The sequence below is a fragment of the Lagenorhynchus albirostris genome, chromosome 14 (assembly GCF_949774975.1).
Source record: "Lagenorhynchus albirostris chromosome 14, mLagAlb1.1, whole genome shotgun sequence".
Lineage (NCBI taxonomy): Eukaryota > Metazoa > Chordata > Mammalia > Artiodactyla > Delphinidae > Lagenorhynchus > Lagenorhynchus albirostris.
Genome location: NC_083108.1, coordinates 75,783,181 through 75,797,911, shown reverse-complemented (window position 1 = coordinate 75,797,911; position 14,731 = coordinate 75,783,181). Strand labels below are relative to the sequence as shown.

The 14,731-nt window shown below is 35.3% G+C and overlaps 1 protein-coding gene across 5 annotated transcripts in view; it reads left to right on the top strand.

Moving 5' to 3' along the window:
• Positions 1–14,731, top strand: part of MED13L (mediator complex subunit 13L) — a 297,857-nt gene that overhangs the window by 160,918 nt on the left and 122,208 nt on the right. For 4 of the 5 annotated variants that reach the window (XM_060121968.1, XM_060121970.1, XM_060121969.1 and 1 more), the window contains exons 3-4: positions 2,499–2,583; positions 14,117–14,200. In XM_060121968.1, the coding sequence (XP_059977951.1) occupies positions 2,499–2,583; positions 14,117–14,200 (169 nt within the window). The remainder of the gene's footprint in view (positions 1–2,498; positions 2,584–14,116; positions 14,201–14,731) is intronic. The other variant, XM_060121971.1, reaches the window with a different exon arrangement.

Below are 14,731 nucleotides of genomic sequence, written 5' to 3'. Positions count from 1 at the left end.
TTTTTTGGTTGATTCTTTAGGACTTTCTAATAGTCATGTCATCTGCAAAAAAAAAGATCATTTCATTTCTTCCATTCCAGTTAGTATGCCTGGTACTTCTTTTTCTTGTATTGGCTGAGGCCTCCACTGTAATGTGGAATAAGAGTGGTAAGAGCAGACATCCTTGCTTTGTTTTTGATATTAGGGGAAAATATTCAGGGTTTTAACTGTAAGTACGATGTTAGGTGCAGGTTTTTTGTAATTGCTCTTGTAAGATTATTTTTCAAGAAAAAATTTCTAAGACCTATTTTAAAAGTTGTTAAAATCAGGATAAAATCATAATGGTATCTTAAGACGGTGATGTAATTGGCATTGCCTGTGCATGCTCACATTTGTTTAGTATTCCACATTGCATGTCTAGACAGTTATAACCCTTCAACATTTCAGCTAACAAATTATTTAAGGATCATTTGAGGAAGAAATAGAGCTCTGTTGTTTGAGAACTTTCCTTTGACATCTTCTGTTAAGGTCAACGTAGCGCCAACATTAAAAAATAATATCACGAGGAAACAATCAGATGACAATGTGAGGTATTCTATAAAACAGCTAACCTGGTTTCTTCAGTAAATAAATGCCATGTTTGAAAAGAGGAGATGAGTTGTTGCAAATTATGGAGACTTAAGAGATATAAATTGAGAGGTAATTGATAGACCTTGTTTAGATTCTGATTTGATATATAATGAAGTACTTGGGAGTGGGATTTGCCTCAGAATATATGAAGAAAAACAAAAAGAAAGAAAGAAAAAAGGGTGGTTAAGCAGATGACACAATGTTGATAATTTGGTTTAGGAATTTATTTGAGGCCTGTTATTCTATATTAAAATATGTTTGAAGGTTTTTTTTTAATATGCAGAATGGGTGTCACCAACTTGGAAGAAAATCTTGGAAAGATGAATGGGACACTTTTTTCATAAATACTGCATCACCAGTACTCTTTATGGCACAAAAGACTAATATGTAGAAAAAACTGTTACTGGTGACTGATTTGAAGAGTAATTCAGAAGAGTTGGACTTTGAATGTTGATGAAGTTTTAGGAATTTTTAGCGTACATTAGGAAATAAAAGCAAATTAATATGGGATGTTCCTTTTATTGAAATGTTAGCTTGCTTTCTCACTCAGGAAAGCTCTACCCCAAAGATAAATGTGTGAAAATAGAGATTCATGATGCCTTTAGAGGACTGTAGAAAATTTTTGGATGTTTTGTCTTGAACAGAGATAATGTATTGATAGCAGGAATGTTTGTTTATTTGCTGTACTTTATTTCCATTTCTCTAGTTATAAATAATATAAAATGTCTCTGAAGAGGTTAATTTGGAAAAATTTGGTAGGTCATGATTAGCCACATAGTCAGGAAGATAAAGAGTTATCTGACATCCCAAGAAAAAAAATATTTATCCAGTTTTATCATTTAAAAAAAGTCCTGTAGAGAAAACCCTTAAATGTAACTACACTTTTTTGAATTCTTTCTGATTGGAAAATAAGGAGAGATGCATTTTGAGATGTCAGTTGGTGTAGTAAATGCATTAAAAATGCGTTGTGGATTTAACATGTGTTTCAATTCTCTGTCAAAATTTTCTCTGGTGAGTACTTTTGTCAAGACACCAAGTAAAAGGCAGAGGAAATTTTCTTCTGCAGATGTTGTTTGCATCCTTTCAATTTTTTGCTATGTTGAAATGAACTAATATAGTATAGAAGAAAATTAACTATCTTCTCTAGGGCATTTTATAATTTTTACATATGAAAAGAACATTAGGAATACATGAAACATTGTTAGTCTGTTGGATTCTCTTGTGTTAGAGTTACTGGTGGCTCTAAGTAATGCTACAACATATTTCAAAGGCAAATATGATGCTTCCCCAAATGTTAAACATTAATGAAATCATGAGTTCAGGAAATAAATTTGATGTTATATTAAGATTTAATTTTCTGACATTCTCCCTATAATCATGTCCTTAAAATCATATTCACATACTGCTTTCAAAACATTTAAAGAAATTTGTGTAATGTCATTTTTGGATATTTTTTCCTGGTTTTCTCTCTTAAAATACATATGGTAACCTTTGTATTAATTTGTGACATTTTGTTACTTTAAATAGAACTTTAATAACAAAATTAGTCTTTGTGACATTATTAGGTAGAAAGATTAATTTGAGAATTTTGGATGATTTCAAACTTTGAAGAGGCAGGTTGGTAAGACCTTTATGTGGGGGGGATTGTACCATGCCTATATTTCAATAACTTTAAAATCAAAACACATTATTCCCTTCTGTACATAAGTATCTTATGACTTTGGGCAATTATTTAACTTCTTTTCTGTGTTTCAGTGCGATTTAATCTACTTAAATTAGCTCATTAACTTTGCTTTAGAAAAATATTTTTAAAGATTCTTTTATTTTTATTTGGATGCCCTGCTTACTGGTTCATTTTTTTGTTTTGCTTTGTTTTGTTTTATTTTCAGTTGTGGAAGAAGGACTCTGGGAAAATGGCCTTTCCTACGAATGTCGGACGCTGCTCTTCAAAGCGATCCACAATCTGTTAGAAAGGTAAGAGAAGGAATATCATCACGGTGGTTTTGACACACCCGCGTATAATGCTAGATACTCAGAGGGTTTCCTGTAATTCTGAAAACACTTTCACATACAACTTTATAAAAATGTATATAAATCTCTTCTTTCTTTTTATTTTGATACAATTTCAAACTTAGAGAATTTCTAGGAGTGGCACAAAGTACTCCATATATCCTTTCACACAGCTTCACTAACAGTTTTTCTTTTGCCCAGTTTGCTTTATAATTTGTGTGATTCCTCACCCTCTCACCCACCCTGCTTTTGCACCCAATGTGAATCACGTGTGTGCATGTGTGTGCATTCAGATTTATTCCCTTAAACGCCTGAGAGTCATTTACACACTTGAGATTCTTTTTCTGTAACTCGGAAGTATTTAGGTGTACATTTCCTGAGGACAAGGACATCCTCTCCTATAAGCCCAGTACAATTATGAAAATTAGGAAATAAAACCTTGATAAAATGCCATTATCTAATACATAGTTCAACTCAGATGTTCCCATTTGTCCCAGTTACGTTCATTTTAGCTTAAATTCCCTCCCCCAAGATTAGTAGTAATCATGCATTATATTTAGTTCTCATGTCATTTTAAATCTAGAAGAGTTCCTTAACCTTTCTTTTTCTTTCTCAACATTGACATTTTGGATGAGTTAAGGCCATATGTTTTATATAATGTACCTCAATTTGAGATAGTTTCCTCATGATTAGATTTAGTTTATGCTTCTTCAATAGGAGTACCATAGAAATCATGTTGTGTCCTTCTCAGTGTATCGAAAGAGGAGGCCCATTTGTTGAGCCTCTCATTATTGACGATTATTAGCATTGATCCCTCTTGTGAGTGGTGTTCTGCCAAGGTTCTCCACTGTAGATTAATAAGTAACTATGATCTTTGTTATTTCTGTCTTTGAAATTAATAAGTAATTTGTGGCCAGATCCAATGAGATTGTGTAATTATCCCATTTGTTATGAAATTCTGAGTCACTTGGTTAAGCTTCTATTGGTGGTCCTTGTCTCTATCAGTTATTACTTGTATGACTGTAATGTCACCATTCCTTCTATTTGTTGGCATTCTTTTGTAAGGAAAAGATTTTCAGTTTCTGCCATGGATTGATTATGTATTTCTCTTTCTCCCTTAATCTTTCTATCTATATAAATTTGGAAAAGAGGGATTCCTGTTCTACTCAGTGAATTATAATTTATCACTATCATTTAATTTGATGCCTAAGTACTTGCAGATTCGGCCGGGGGGAAGCCCCTTCATGAGGGCTCCTGTGGTTTTTTGACCTGTCCTCATCATTGTTTGAGCACCTCCTTACTTGCTGGCATAACAATATGTCCCAGGCTCTGGATGGTGTTTTAAGGGGAGGCATAGATGAGAAAGAATGGATTATTTAAGAATGTCTATGGGAAAAACTTCGTACTTCCTTCCCTGAGTTTATATATAGTTCTTTTAGGTGATCAAAACTGGAAGGACATTCTAGTACCTTTAAGTTTCTTATCCAAGCTATTATCTAGGGTAATATCACTGCTTAGGATTCTTAAGTTACAGTTAATAAGTTGTCATAATTTAAGTCACTCAGAAAGACCTTTCCCACCAAATTTATCTATTTTTCATTCTGAACTTTTGTTCCTGCTTCTGTGTCTGAGTAGACCTAGAGGCTATCTGTTACTAAGGCAGTATATTTTAGAAGCACTGATTTTAAGAGTTGAGTACTCTTAAATATTCCAGATATTTGGCAGTTCTTTCTCCCATTGCAAAACAAAACAAAACACACGTATACACAAAGTCCCTTCAGGAAAATGTGGAAAATTTACTATTTCCATAATTCTGTGCCAGAATAAAGCTCTTATATCTGTATAGTAATTAATGTACCTTTAAACACAGTCCTTTTAACATAATTTTTTAAAATTAATTAATTAATTTTATTTTTGGCTGCGTTGGGTCTTCATTTCTGCGTGCAGGCTTTCTCTAGTTGCGGCGAGCAGGGGCTACTCGTGATGCGCGGGCTTCTCATTGCGGTGGCTTCTCTTGTTGCGGAGCACAGGCTCTAGGCGCATGGGCTTCAGTAGTTGTGGCTCGCGGGCTCAGTAGTTGTGGCTCGCGGGCTCTAGAGCACAGGCTCAGTTGTTGTGGCACATGGGCTTGGTTGCTCTGCAGCATGTGGGATCTCCCTGGACCAGGGCTCGAATCCATGTCCCCTGCATTGGCAGGCGGATTCTCAATCACTGCGCCACCAGGGAAGCCCCAATAATTTTTTAATGTATATGGAACAAAGTACATATTTTTAAAAATTGTAGCTCACTGTGTTGTTTTTTATATCATAATTCTTTTCAGAAAAATATTAATGAATTTGTGATTGAATTGTATTCTTTTTAGTATTTTGTGTTTTAAATGGTAGCATGTTTCTTTGTTGGAAGAAAATTAGAAGAGCAGAAAAACTGGGAGAAAAGAGAAATGCAGAAAATTAATTCATTCTGTGCTCATGTATTCAGAGTTTATGATAGAAACTGTAGTCTAGGTCAGATTGAATTATTATTTTATAAGAAAGTTAATTGTGTCATATGCAGTATGTCATGCAATAAAGCTTGAGATAGTTCAGAAGAACTTTGGGTTGGGCCTTGGTTTGATTTCAGGGTCTGTTATTTGGACAGTTGCCCTAACCTCACAAAGTCTTAGTTAATGCCCTTTAAGTTAAATGTAGGATACTATGCATCTTGAGCTTTTGTTAGATGTTGTATATGATGCCTGCCACATAATACTTGACCTATTTTCAATAATTATTAATTCCTTTTCCCCATAAATTATTATTTTGCGTATTTTAATTTGAATTCTCCTATAGGAGTTTATTTTGAAACAAAACAGTGTTTCTTTTAGAAAATAATGAATAATTAAGCTGTTCGGCTCCCTTTCTACTATTAGAATGGGTGAGTTGAGATTCTTTTGAAAATTTTTAATAGTTCTTTTGTCCTTTAAAATAATATTGTCTTTTCATCAAACTTTAAGTAACTGTGTTATATGAATGAAAATTACCCTACTCATGAGACAGGGAAGCATTTTACATGATTGTTTTTAGCTCTCTTTATTCATTGTCAACAGAAACTGGGTTGGCTAATACATGCTTGCCCTTTTGTTCTTCTCATAGCTTAGAGCACTTGCTGTAACTTACTTATCTGTTTACAACCTAAATTTATTGAAATACAGTTTACTATCTTACTCTCAGCAATTTTCTGTTATGTCTTTGCATTTCTATTTAGATAAGATTGACTTAGTTTCGCTAACAGAAGTATTGATATTACTATTTCCAAGGTTGGACACAACATTAAAAGTCATTTAGTCTGTTTACCCAGCTAGTTCTGGAATACCATTCTAAATATAATATCCTTCTTATGTATTCCTTGAATACTTCTGATTATGTGAGCCGAACTTTCCAAAGTTCTTTTCATCTTCTGAGAATACTCACTGTTAGAAAGTGTTTCTTATGCTGAGCAGAAGTCCTGTCTCCCTGTAGTTTTCTTTTCTTTACCTTGATTCTGTTCTTTGGGGGTCATATATAATTCATCTAACCCTACTTCCATGGGGTGGCCTGTTTACTCTCTTGGTCCCCTAAGTTATTTATTTTTCCTTGTTTGTGGTTCTTACTATATATTACTATATATCCTTATATATTCTTATTATATATCCTCACCGCTTTCCTCCAGCCTACCAGATATTCCTCTAGTCAGTTCAGTTCTCTTCATTTTGATTGCCACTGACCTACTTTAAAACTTCATAAGTGTTTCACGAAGTATTGCAGTGGCCTCTTTAATCAATCAGGTTAGACTCAGTTATGCTGCAGTAACAAAAGACCTTGAAAGCTCTTACTGTCTTTTGACAGTTGAGGTTCATTTCTTGCTCATGCTGCTGACCATTGTGAGTCATTTACTGCAGCACTGCTCTATGTCCTCTTACCTCCAGGCAGGAATTATGCTGTTGGGGCACCCCCTGTCAAAGATTCCTGCTAAAGAGCAAAGAGCAATGGCAAAATACATAATAGCGCATTCATTGAAGCCTCTGTTCAGAAGTGGTACATGCCATCTCTGCTCATATTTCATTGACCAGGACATTTACCACCAAGCTTAAAGTCAAGTGGATGAGAAGGTATTATCCATCAGTGGGAGGTACCAAAGTCACATGGCCAAGCTTGATGTCAGTGGGACAGGGAGCGATAGCACATATTTGGGAAAAGGATACAATCTACCATACCTCTTAATTGAGGTCTTCTCTCTTCTATTAACCTATACTCCAAACAGGTGCTGTTTATATTACTAAAAACACAGATATGTTTCTAAGACACAATTATCGGTGTATTTATACATGTTTTTGAAACCTTTGAGCCATATTGGCTTCTTACGGTATTTTCTTCACCTGTGATTTCGGAGTCACAATTTCAGTATCTGAAAGTGTGTAGGCCTTCTAAGTCTTATGGTTTTAGATCATACAATCATGGTTATTTTTCCTCTCTTAGAAGGTAGTGTGCTTCCTGTTTTCTTAATGATCAATTATCCCTTTTTGGCAAAATGACCAGAATAATAAAATACCATTTTGTTTTTTTACTTCTATAGAATATGCTAATTTGACTTGACTCCCCCGCTTCACCCTTTTGTGCCTGCTTTCTCTCTCTTTCTCTTTTTAAAAATAATGCTCTATTTCAGACTGTCTTCATCAGTCTTTGCAATTTCATGGGATTTTGTATGTATTTCTAATGAACTTGTCAAAGGTTACACTTTGTATTTTAAGTTTAGGTTGTCTCACACTCAGTAATAGAAAAGCACTTTGCTGTGAATAGAGTTTGGAAAACAAAAACCTGCAGGTTTTTTCAGAAATTTCATTTGGCATTTTTAACATTGCAGATTTAATGGCTATTACTCTTATGTTATTATAATTTGTATAGTTTTCATAATATACCATATCCTTCTCATGTAACTATTTAAATAAAGTAGAACATTTGGTTGAAAAGCTTTAAAACAAATCCAGGATATGTGTGCAGTTCATATCACCCAGAGTTTTTATTAATGCTTCAGTGATTTGCACCACATATGGGACTTATGAAAATCTTGCTTTTGTAGCTTTGAAGAAATACTTAAAATGTCTGCCATAATGCTGTCAAATTGTTATTATGTGTGGTAGTATACTTTAATTATAATTTTCTTAAGTTTTTAAAATTAAACACAGCTGATTTTGATGGAAAGGTTTTGTTGTGTTTTTTTTTCCCCCCTCTAAAATGCAAATCATTGCTTTGCACACAATGGAAGATTACATGGGTCTCTTGAAGCTGTTAGGCTCTGTCCGGTCCATGCTTACTTAGGGAGACTTTAATCTATGGGTATTTGATATTTGTAAAACATAATGGCTCTTTGGAGTAGTCCATTGGTGCTGCTTTCCTAATGGATTGTCAGCCTATTCACCCATGGTAGTTTATAACACAGCTGTAAAATTGCCTTGGCTCAGAGCTTCTTATTTGCCAAGAGTTGGTGTTTAGAGTGAAGATACTCAATTTGGAAAAGTACAGTAAAAATAACATGGAGAAAATTGGAATTATATGATAACAGTAACATTATATTTGTAAATTAGTAGCTTTCAATGCCCTGTGGTATTGTGATCCAATAGAGGTGATTATCAGAGGGCAAAGGAGCAAGGTCCTTGGATGTGGCGGTTCAAGGATTTCAAGGCGACGAATATATTCAGTAGAGAACGGTGATAGAGTATAGCCCTAGTTGAAGAAATGGTTATGTGATACTGCAACATTGCGGATCCTTTGGTAAATAAGGTGATTAGAGGAGCTGGAAATGAGTAATTAATAAATTCCTGTTTTGTTAAATTGCTACAGTGTGCAGTTCTTTAAAAGAAGTAGAAAAATGAGCCTTTAGACCTAAGGGGCATGTGCATTAAAGGAAGAGACACTACAGACATTGTAGACACAAGTGAATGAAAGCATATATCTAATTGTAAATGTCTAGAGAAAAACATGTTCACCCTAAGACTAATTATTTCATCTATTAATATTTTTAGGACTGGGAAAGGATTAAGACTTTAAATTTATTATTATTATTAGTGTGGTTAGAGAGTGGGATTAGACACTAAATGTTTGAAAGTCAAATGGATGTTTCAGGTGAGGCTAGTCCTACAAAAGACCTTAGCCTTGCAGAGATTTTGGAGAGGGTGGAAATAATAGGAATTACTTGGCCAGAGGAGACAGCATCCACTAGGGCACAGTAGGAATCCGAAGTAATGAAGATAGAAGGGATTAGTTGAAAAAGGTTTCTTCAGCCTTAAATTATATGGGTTGGGTTTTTTTTGGTTTTTTTTTGTTTTTAGTTGGGAATTGAGAGCACTGCAGTTTCTTGGGAGGAGACTTCATACATGTTTGATGTAAATTGGATTGGTAAGGTAAAGATTTTGATGCTGGTGAGGATGTTCTGGTACGAAGTTATATAAAATTCAGTCTATCTAAGTAGCTCTGTAAGTAGATGATAACACTGAGGGGCAGTTTAGTTGAGGATGTGGTAGAGGAACACTATCCTTGGACTTTTTAAATCTATGAAAACTGTCACACCTGCGTAATATGAGGGGCACAGAAGAGCCAGGCCAGTGGTGGCTCCCTTCTAAACCTCCCAACTATCCCGTCTGCGAAATGGCTTGCTGATGATTTATGCTGCGGCTGCGGCTGCGGCTCTTGTAAACTTAGGTCAGGTCAGCCCATGGCTTTGGGGTTAGAGATTGGGGCTTGCCAGCTTCAGAGTCAGGTTGTTCTTGTAGTTAATTATTTAGAGCTGTTGGGCATGACACAGAAACATGTACACACACACAACCTGATTTCTTTTTTATTTTTCAGCACGTGTTTGTTCTTTTCTTCTTGAAACAGTGATTTTCTAGGGAGGTAGTAGGGGGCTTGGAATTATTTCTAAAGAGGAATACTTACCTAGAACTGTTGCTTACTAAACATTTTATAAATCTGAAATCACATTGTGATCTTTAAAGATAATATTGAACTACTTTACAGAATTTTGTCGTATCTTAATAGTAAGGTAATTTTGAAAATCTCAATAACAATGCTTGGCATTACTGAGTGGGCAGCCAGGGTTAACTGATACATAGTCTTAGCACTATTTGTGATGTTGATTTAAAGCACTTTTTGGCAGATGAAGTTTGTCTGCTAGGTTTATATATTTATCAACTTAAATATAAATTTTGTCCCTCAAAAACAGTAAAATAAAGGTTGATAGACTTATAAAAGAGGGAAATTATATTTCTGATATTCTGTAGTTTTTATACCTTAGCATTCTCTCTCTTAAAAAGATTTGCTTAACTTTGTTCTTCAAGTATAATTAAAACATATGGGCAGTAGTGCCAGTCTTCCTAAACATTTATTCTATTCTATTGTGTTCTGTTCTGTTCTCTTCTCTTCTGTTTATATTTGGCTGCGTTGGGTCTTTGTTGCTGCACACGGCTTTCTCTAGTTGCGGTGAGCGGAGACTACTCTTCACTGCGGTGCGTGGGCTTCTCCTTGCGGTGGGTTCTCTTGTTGTGGAGCATGGGCTCTAGGCGCCCGGGCTTCAGTAGTTGTGTCACGCGCACTTAGTAGTTGTGGCTCGCGGGCTCTAGAGCGCAGGCTCAGTAGTTGTGGCACACGGGCTTTGTTGCTCTACGGCATGTGGGATCTTCCTGGACCAGGGCTCCAACCGGTGTCCCCTGCATTGGTAGCCAGATTATTAACCACTGCGCCACCAGGGAAGTCCCTTCCTAAAGTTTTTTAACACCTATGTGAATTTCCACACGTTGAGTATCTACTATGATTTTAGTCTGGAGTGAGTGGTGATGGACTATAAAGAAATGAAGTACATAATTTTTTTCTACCTCAAACACATGCACACAAGAAAATTCAAATAACAGTGTGAGTCTGGCCATGATTAGTGGTTACAAACAAGAAGGGTAACAGTATTATACTGCAAATGGGAAAATACTCATTGGTGTATAATAGCATTCATTTCTCAGATATTTATTGAAGACCTATTACTTTAGAGCAGAACATAAAGCATATTACATAATAGGCACTTAAATATTTGTTGAATATTGCCAGTAAATAAGGTAGATAACTGTGTCTGCCCCCAAATTGCTCATAGCTTCTTGGGAGAAAAGAGCCACAGAAATGATTCATTACAACTCAGTGGAGAAAGTACAGAGTTGTAGATGTTAGAATGCTATGCTGATCTGGGACAGAAAGGATGAATAGAATTAAATAGAGGAGGAAGGGATATAATGGGATAGGCAGGGATTCTAGGCCAAAGCAGGGTTAGTAGTGATTAATGGTAGTGTTTAGTACAGAAGTTCTCACTCTAGGATCTGCTTCCGAGTTCATCAACACTATGGAATTGTATGTAGTATTTTGCTTTTCCTTGCGGTTTTTAGGAGAAAGAGTCTATAATAACTTTCATTAGATTTTTTTTTAAAACATAGAATCATGACCCCAGAATGATTGAGAACCAAGAGCTTATTAGTACCACAATATATTATCTGCTCGTGAGCCAGCATAGTTCCAGGTATCAATCAGGTGGTAGAACTGTCTTTCTTAGCAAAGCCACATGTCTCATCACATTTCTTCCCATAACTTAAAGTACAAAACACCAGATGGAAATACTTTCTGTATTGCTTAGTCTCGGAGGCTCCATGTGTATCTGTATACATGTGTGTGTATCTGTGTGTGTGTGTGTGTGTGTGTGTGAGAGAGAGAGAGAGAGAGAGAGAGAGAGAGAGAGAGAGAGAGGGAGAGGGAGAGGGAGAGGGAGAGGCAGAGAGAGTTTCTCTTTTGGACCAACCACAGTTGAGATTTAAGAGACTGAGGAGTATAAAAATTGATGGTGATAGTTGCTGAGTTCTTTTTACCTGTTTTTGAGTAAAAAGAAACTTTGCCTTCATACTTAACCATATCTACATCGAACTCAGCAATTCTTTAATTCTCTATTGAGTTGCAGGTCAGGGCAGAGAAAGGGGGCACATTCAGCGTCTTCATTAATTTGGTCCCAACCTTCTCTGAGGTACTTGGTGACTTTGCTAACTTTCTGCCACATCACTGGTGACAGTATGACTTTTGACGACTCCCTTATGCAGAAATAAGTCAGTTGCAAATCCAAACTGTGTTAAAAACACTGCTCATTCAGTGCAATTGTGTGTTTTCATGTTTTCCTTTCAGTGAGAGGGAAATCACTGATCACATAGAAGCTGATTAGTGGTTGAAAATCACGTAAATCATTCATGACTCTCATTTGGAACCAGATGATTTTGGATTGAAGAATCAGTAGTTTCCATGGCTGTTTTGTGTATTAGTGATAATAACCTTTTGTTGACTTTGCCTGACAAAGAAATATGATCTGTAGTGGAAACTCCAGGAGATACATTAGCACAGAGAGTTAGGCTCCCAGCATTTTCATTAGCTTTTTGCCTTTTGCCTTTGTCCTTGAGTGGTCTTGGCTGTGCACTGCTGCTCTTCCACTCCAATCCCTCATTTGTTCTGGAATGAAAACAGTAAATAGAATTTGTGGGTTTTACTTCATAGAAGGGCAAGGGTTTTGAAACAAACTTTGTACATTGTCCTCTTTAATCAGAGATATTTTATGTTTTTCTTTCATATTATACTGTCTAAAGCCTTGAAGTTTTTTCTATCCATAACCTGTAAATTCATGTTTTCTCTGTTGTTGAATAAATGATTATTTTGAATTCTGACCTTCAAGACTTATGAGATAATGAAGTGGTATTTATTTAAGTGAAGATGTGTGTCAGTAGAAGACATTGTTTAATGTTTGATGTGATTCTGTACATGTCCTATTGCTTTCATTCTAAGCATTTTTGATTTTAAGATACACCTTCAATTTAATAACAGCTTTTGGAGAATAAAGAAACATTAATCAATTACAAGATAGATCTGGGCTTTAAAAATGAGTAAAGAACTGAGGAAATGTGACAGTATATATGTAGTCTACCTAAAAAACACAGTTAAGTCCCTTAACTAGGGAATAAACTGTGGCAATTTTATTTTTCAGTTTTGCTTCTTGAGCACTTTCACCTTATTGTGTATTCCATATTTTCTATTCTAACTTTAATGGGGTCATATAGTCTTTAACCCTAAAAAGCAAGTTTACTTATCATCCTAGGAAAACAGACTGGTTACTTTGAAAATGATTTTTTTTTTTCCACTGTGAGCAAGGAAGATTGTTGTAGAAGTTCATTTTCAAAATAAAACTAGTTGAAGCAAGTGACTTTTTGATGAGACACTGCTTCAGATTGGCTCTGCCCATAGGGAGTTACATTGTGGCCAGCAGAAACTATTGCCATTTACTAATGCAAATCTGTAATGAGTTGGGTGAAGGCTTGAATTGTTTCCATCCTCCTTGATGGAGTGGAAATTACAGAGCCAAAAGCCACGTGCAGAATTGCCTGAATATTCAACAAAGAATTGTTGTGCTGTTCTTTTTCTGGTAGGTAGAACCTTGTATAGAAGAATTATATCCACCTTTCTCACAGGTTTTCTTACAAAATACGTATCATTTCATTGAATAGTATTAGAGATTACTGTATTTCATCAGTTTCAAAATGCACATTTTCTCCCACATTTTTATATTGTTAAAATTAGGGATGCTCTTTACAAATGATGGCATCTCACAATTGACTGGAGTTATGATATAGTTGTCATCTGCCTGTACTCTAGTGAACTTGAGCATAGCTACTTATATTGTTGTCACTTCAGCTGAATTGTGTGCACCTTGGGTATTATATGAGTTGAGTTCAGTTGCCATTAACATGTCTTCAGAAAGAGTACCCTGTGATTTGACACGGAAAAACAATGTACACAAAACGGCATGAAAACAGAAGCGGGGCACAATTTAGATATGAAGAAAGCAAAATATTCATTACTGAAGAAATGACTGCAGTTCCTCATTTTTTTGCAAAGCCATAATCAAGTGCTTTACCATGTCTACAAAAGGAAAATACCTAATTAGAAGAGGCTGTGCTATGCTTTTATTACCGAAATCCCTGCTAAAGAATTGACTACCACACACCAAGCAAGAAAGATCCAGCATTAAAACTTGCAAAAAGGGTGTCAGTGGCTTGGAAGAATATCTCTGAAGTACTCTTAAGAAATGCTGCCTATATTCCCAACATTCTTGATCACACAAAAGTTAATATAGAAGTGTGATTGGATTTGAAGCAATTCAAAAGTGTAAGATGTTTCAGGAATATATCAGCCAATTAATTCTGATTTTTTTTACATGTATAAGAATAATACATAATAAAAATCTATACCCAAAGTCAGAAAATTCTTTCAGTAAGTATAGTGTAAGAATTTTAAGTACTAGGAAAACATTTTGACAGTTTAATTGGTGATGTTTTTATTTTCAATGGTGGATCTTATCTGTGATTATTAATTCAGCGACTTGCTAATTTGTTATTGAAACTGTATTCTTGATGTAATTATTGTAGGTGCCTAATGGATAAGAACTTCGTTAGGATTGGGAAATGGTTTGTCCGACCCTATGAAAAAGATGAAAAGCCGGTCAACAAAAGGTGAGTCTTTAGAATTCTTTTGGGTTTTTGGTTTCTTTTGCTTGACCACAGCTATCTTTGGGGAAGAGGTGAATGGAGGAAGTAGCTTTTATTTATTTTCCAATAATGTTAGTAGTTTAGATGTTTGAAATAGATTCCTGGATCACATTTTATTAAATACTCTATTATTAAATGTTTGTGGAATATTAAATCTTGACTAGAAAAACGATTATCAGTAACCCATGTCTAAGTCCCTTATAACCACACGATTTGGAATTGAATTACTCTATTTTGTTATTTTCATTATTCTAATTTATCTTTCTTCCTTATAGTGTTATGTGGCATAACTTTAAATCAACAGTCGAGTGAATTCAAATGGTGACAGTTTTTGTAGAATTGTTTGATGCCCCTTAAAAGTCAGTCAACACATCCTTGACAGTTGTCAAACCAGAACTGGGAATTACTTCTCTAAATAATCCTAAACTTTTAACCATCATTTATTATATGCATGGCTTTAAAGGCAGCCTTTGATACTAAACAAATACGGAGTTT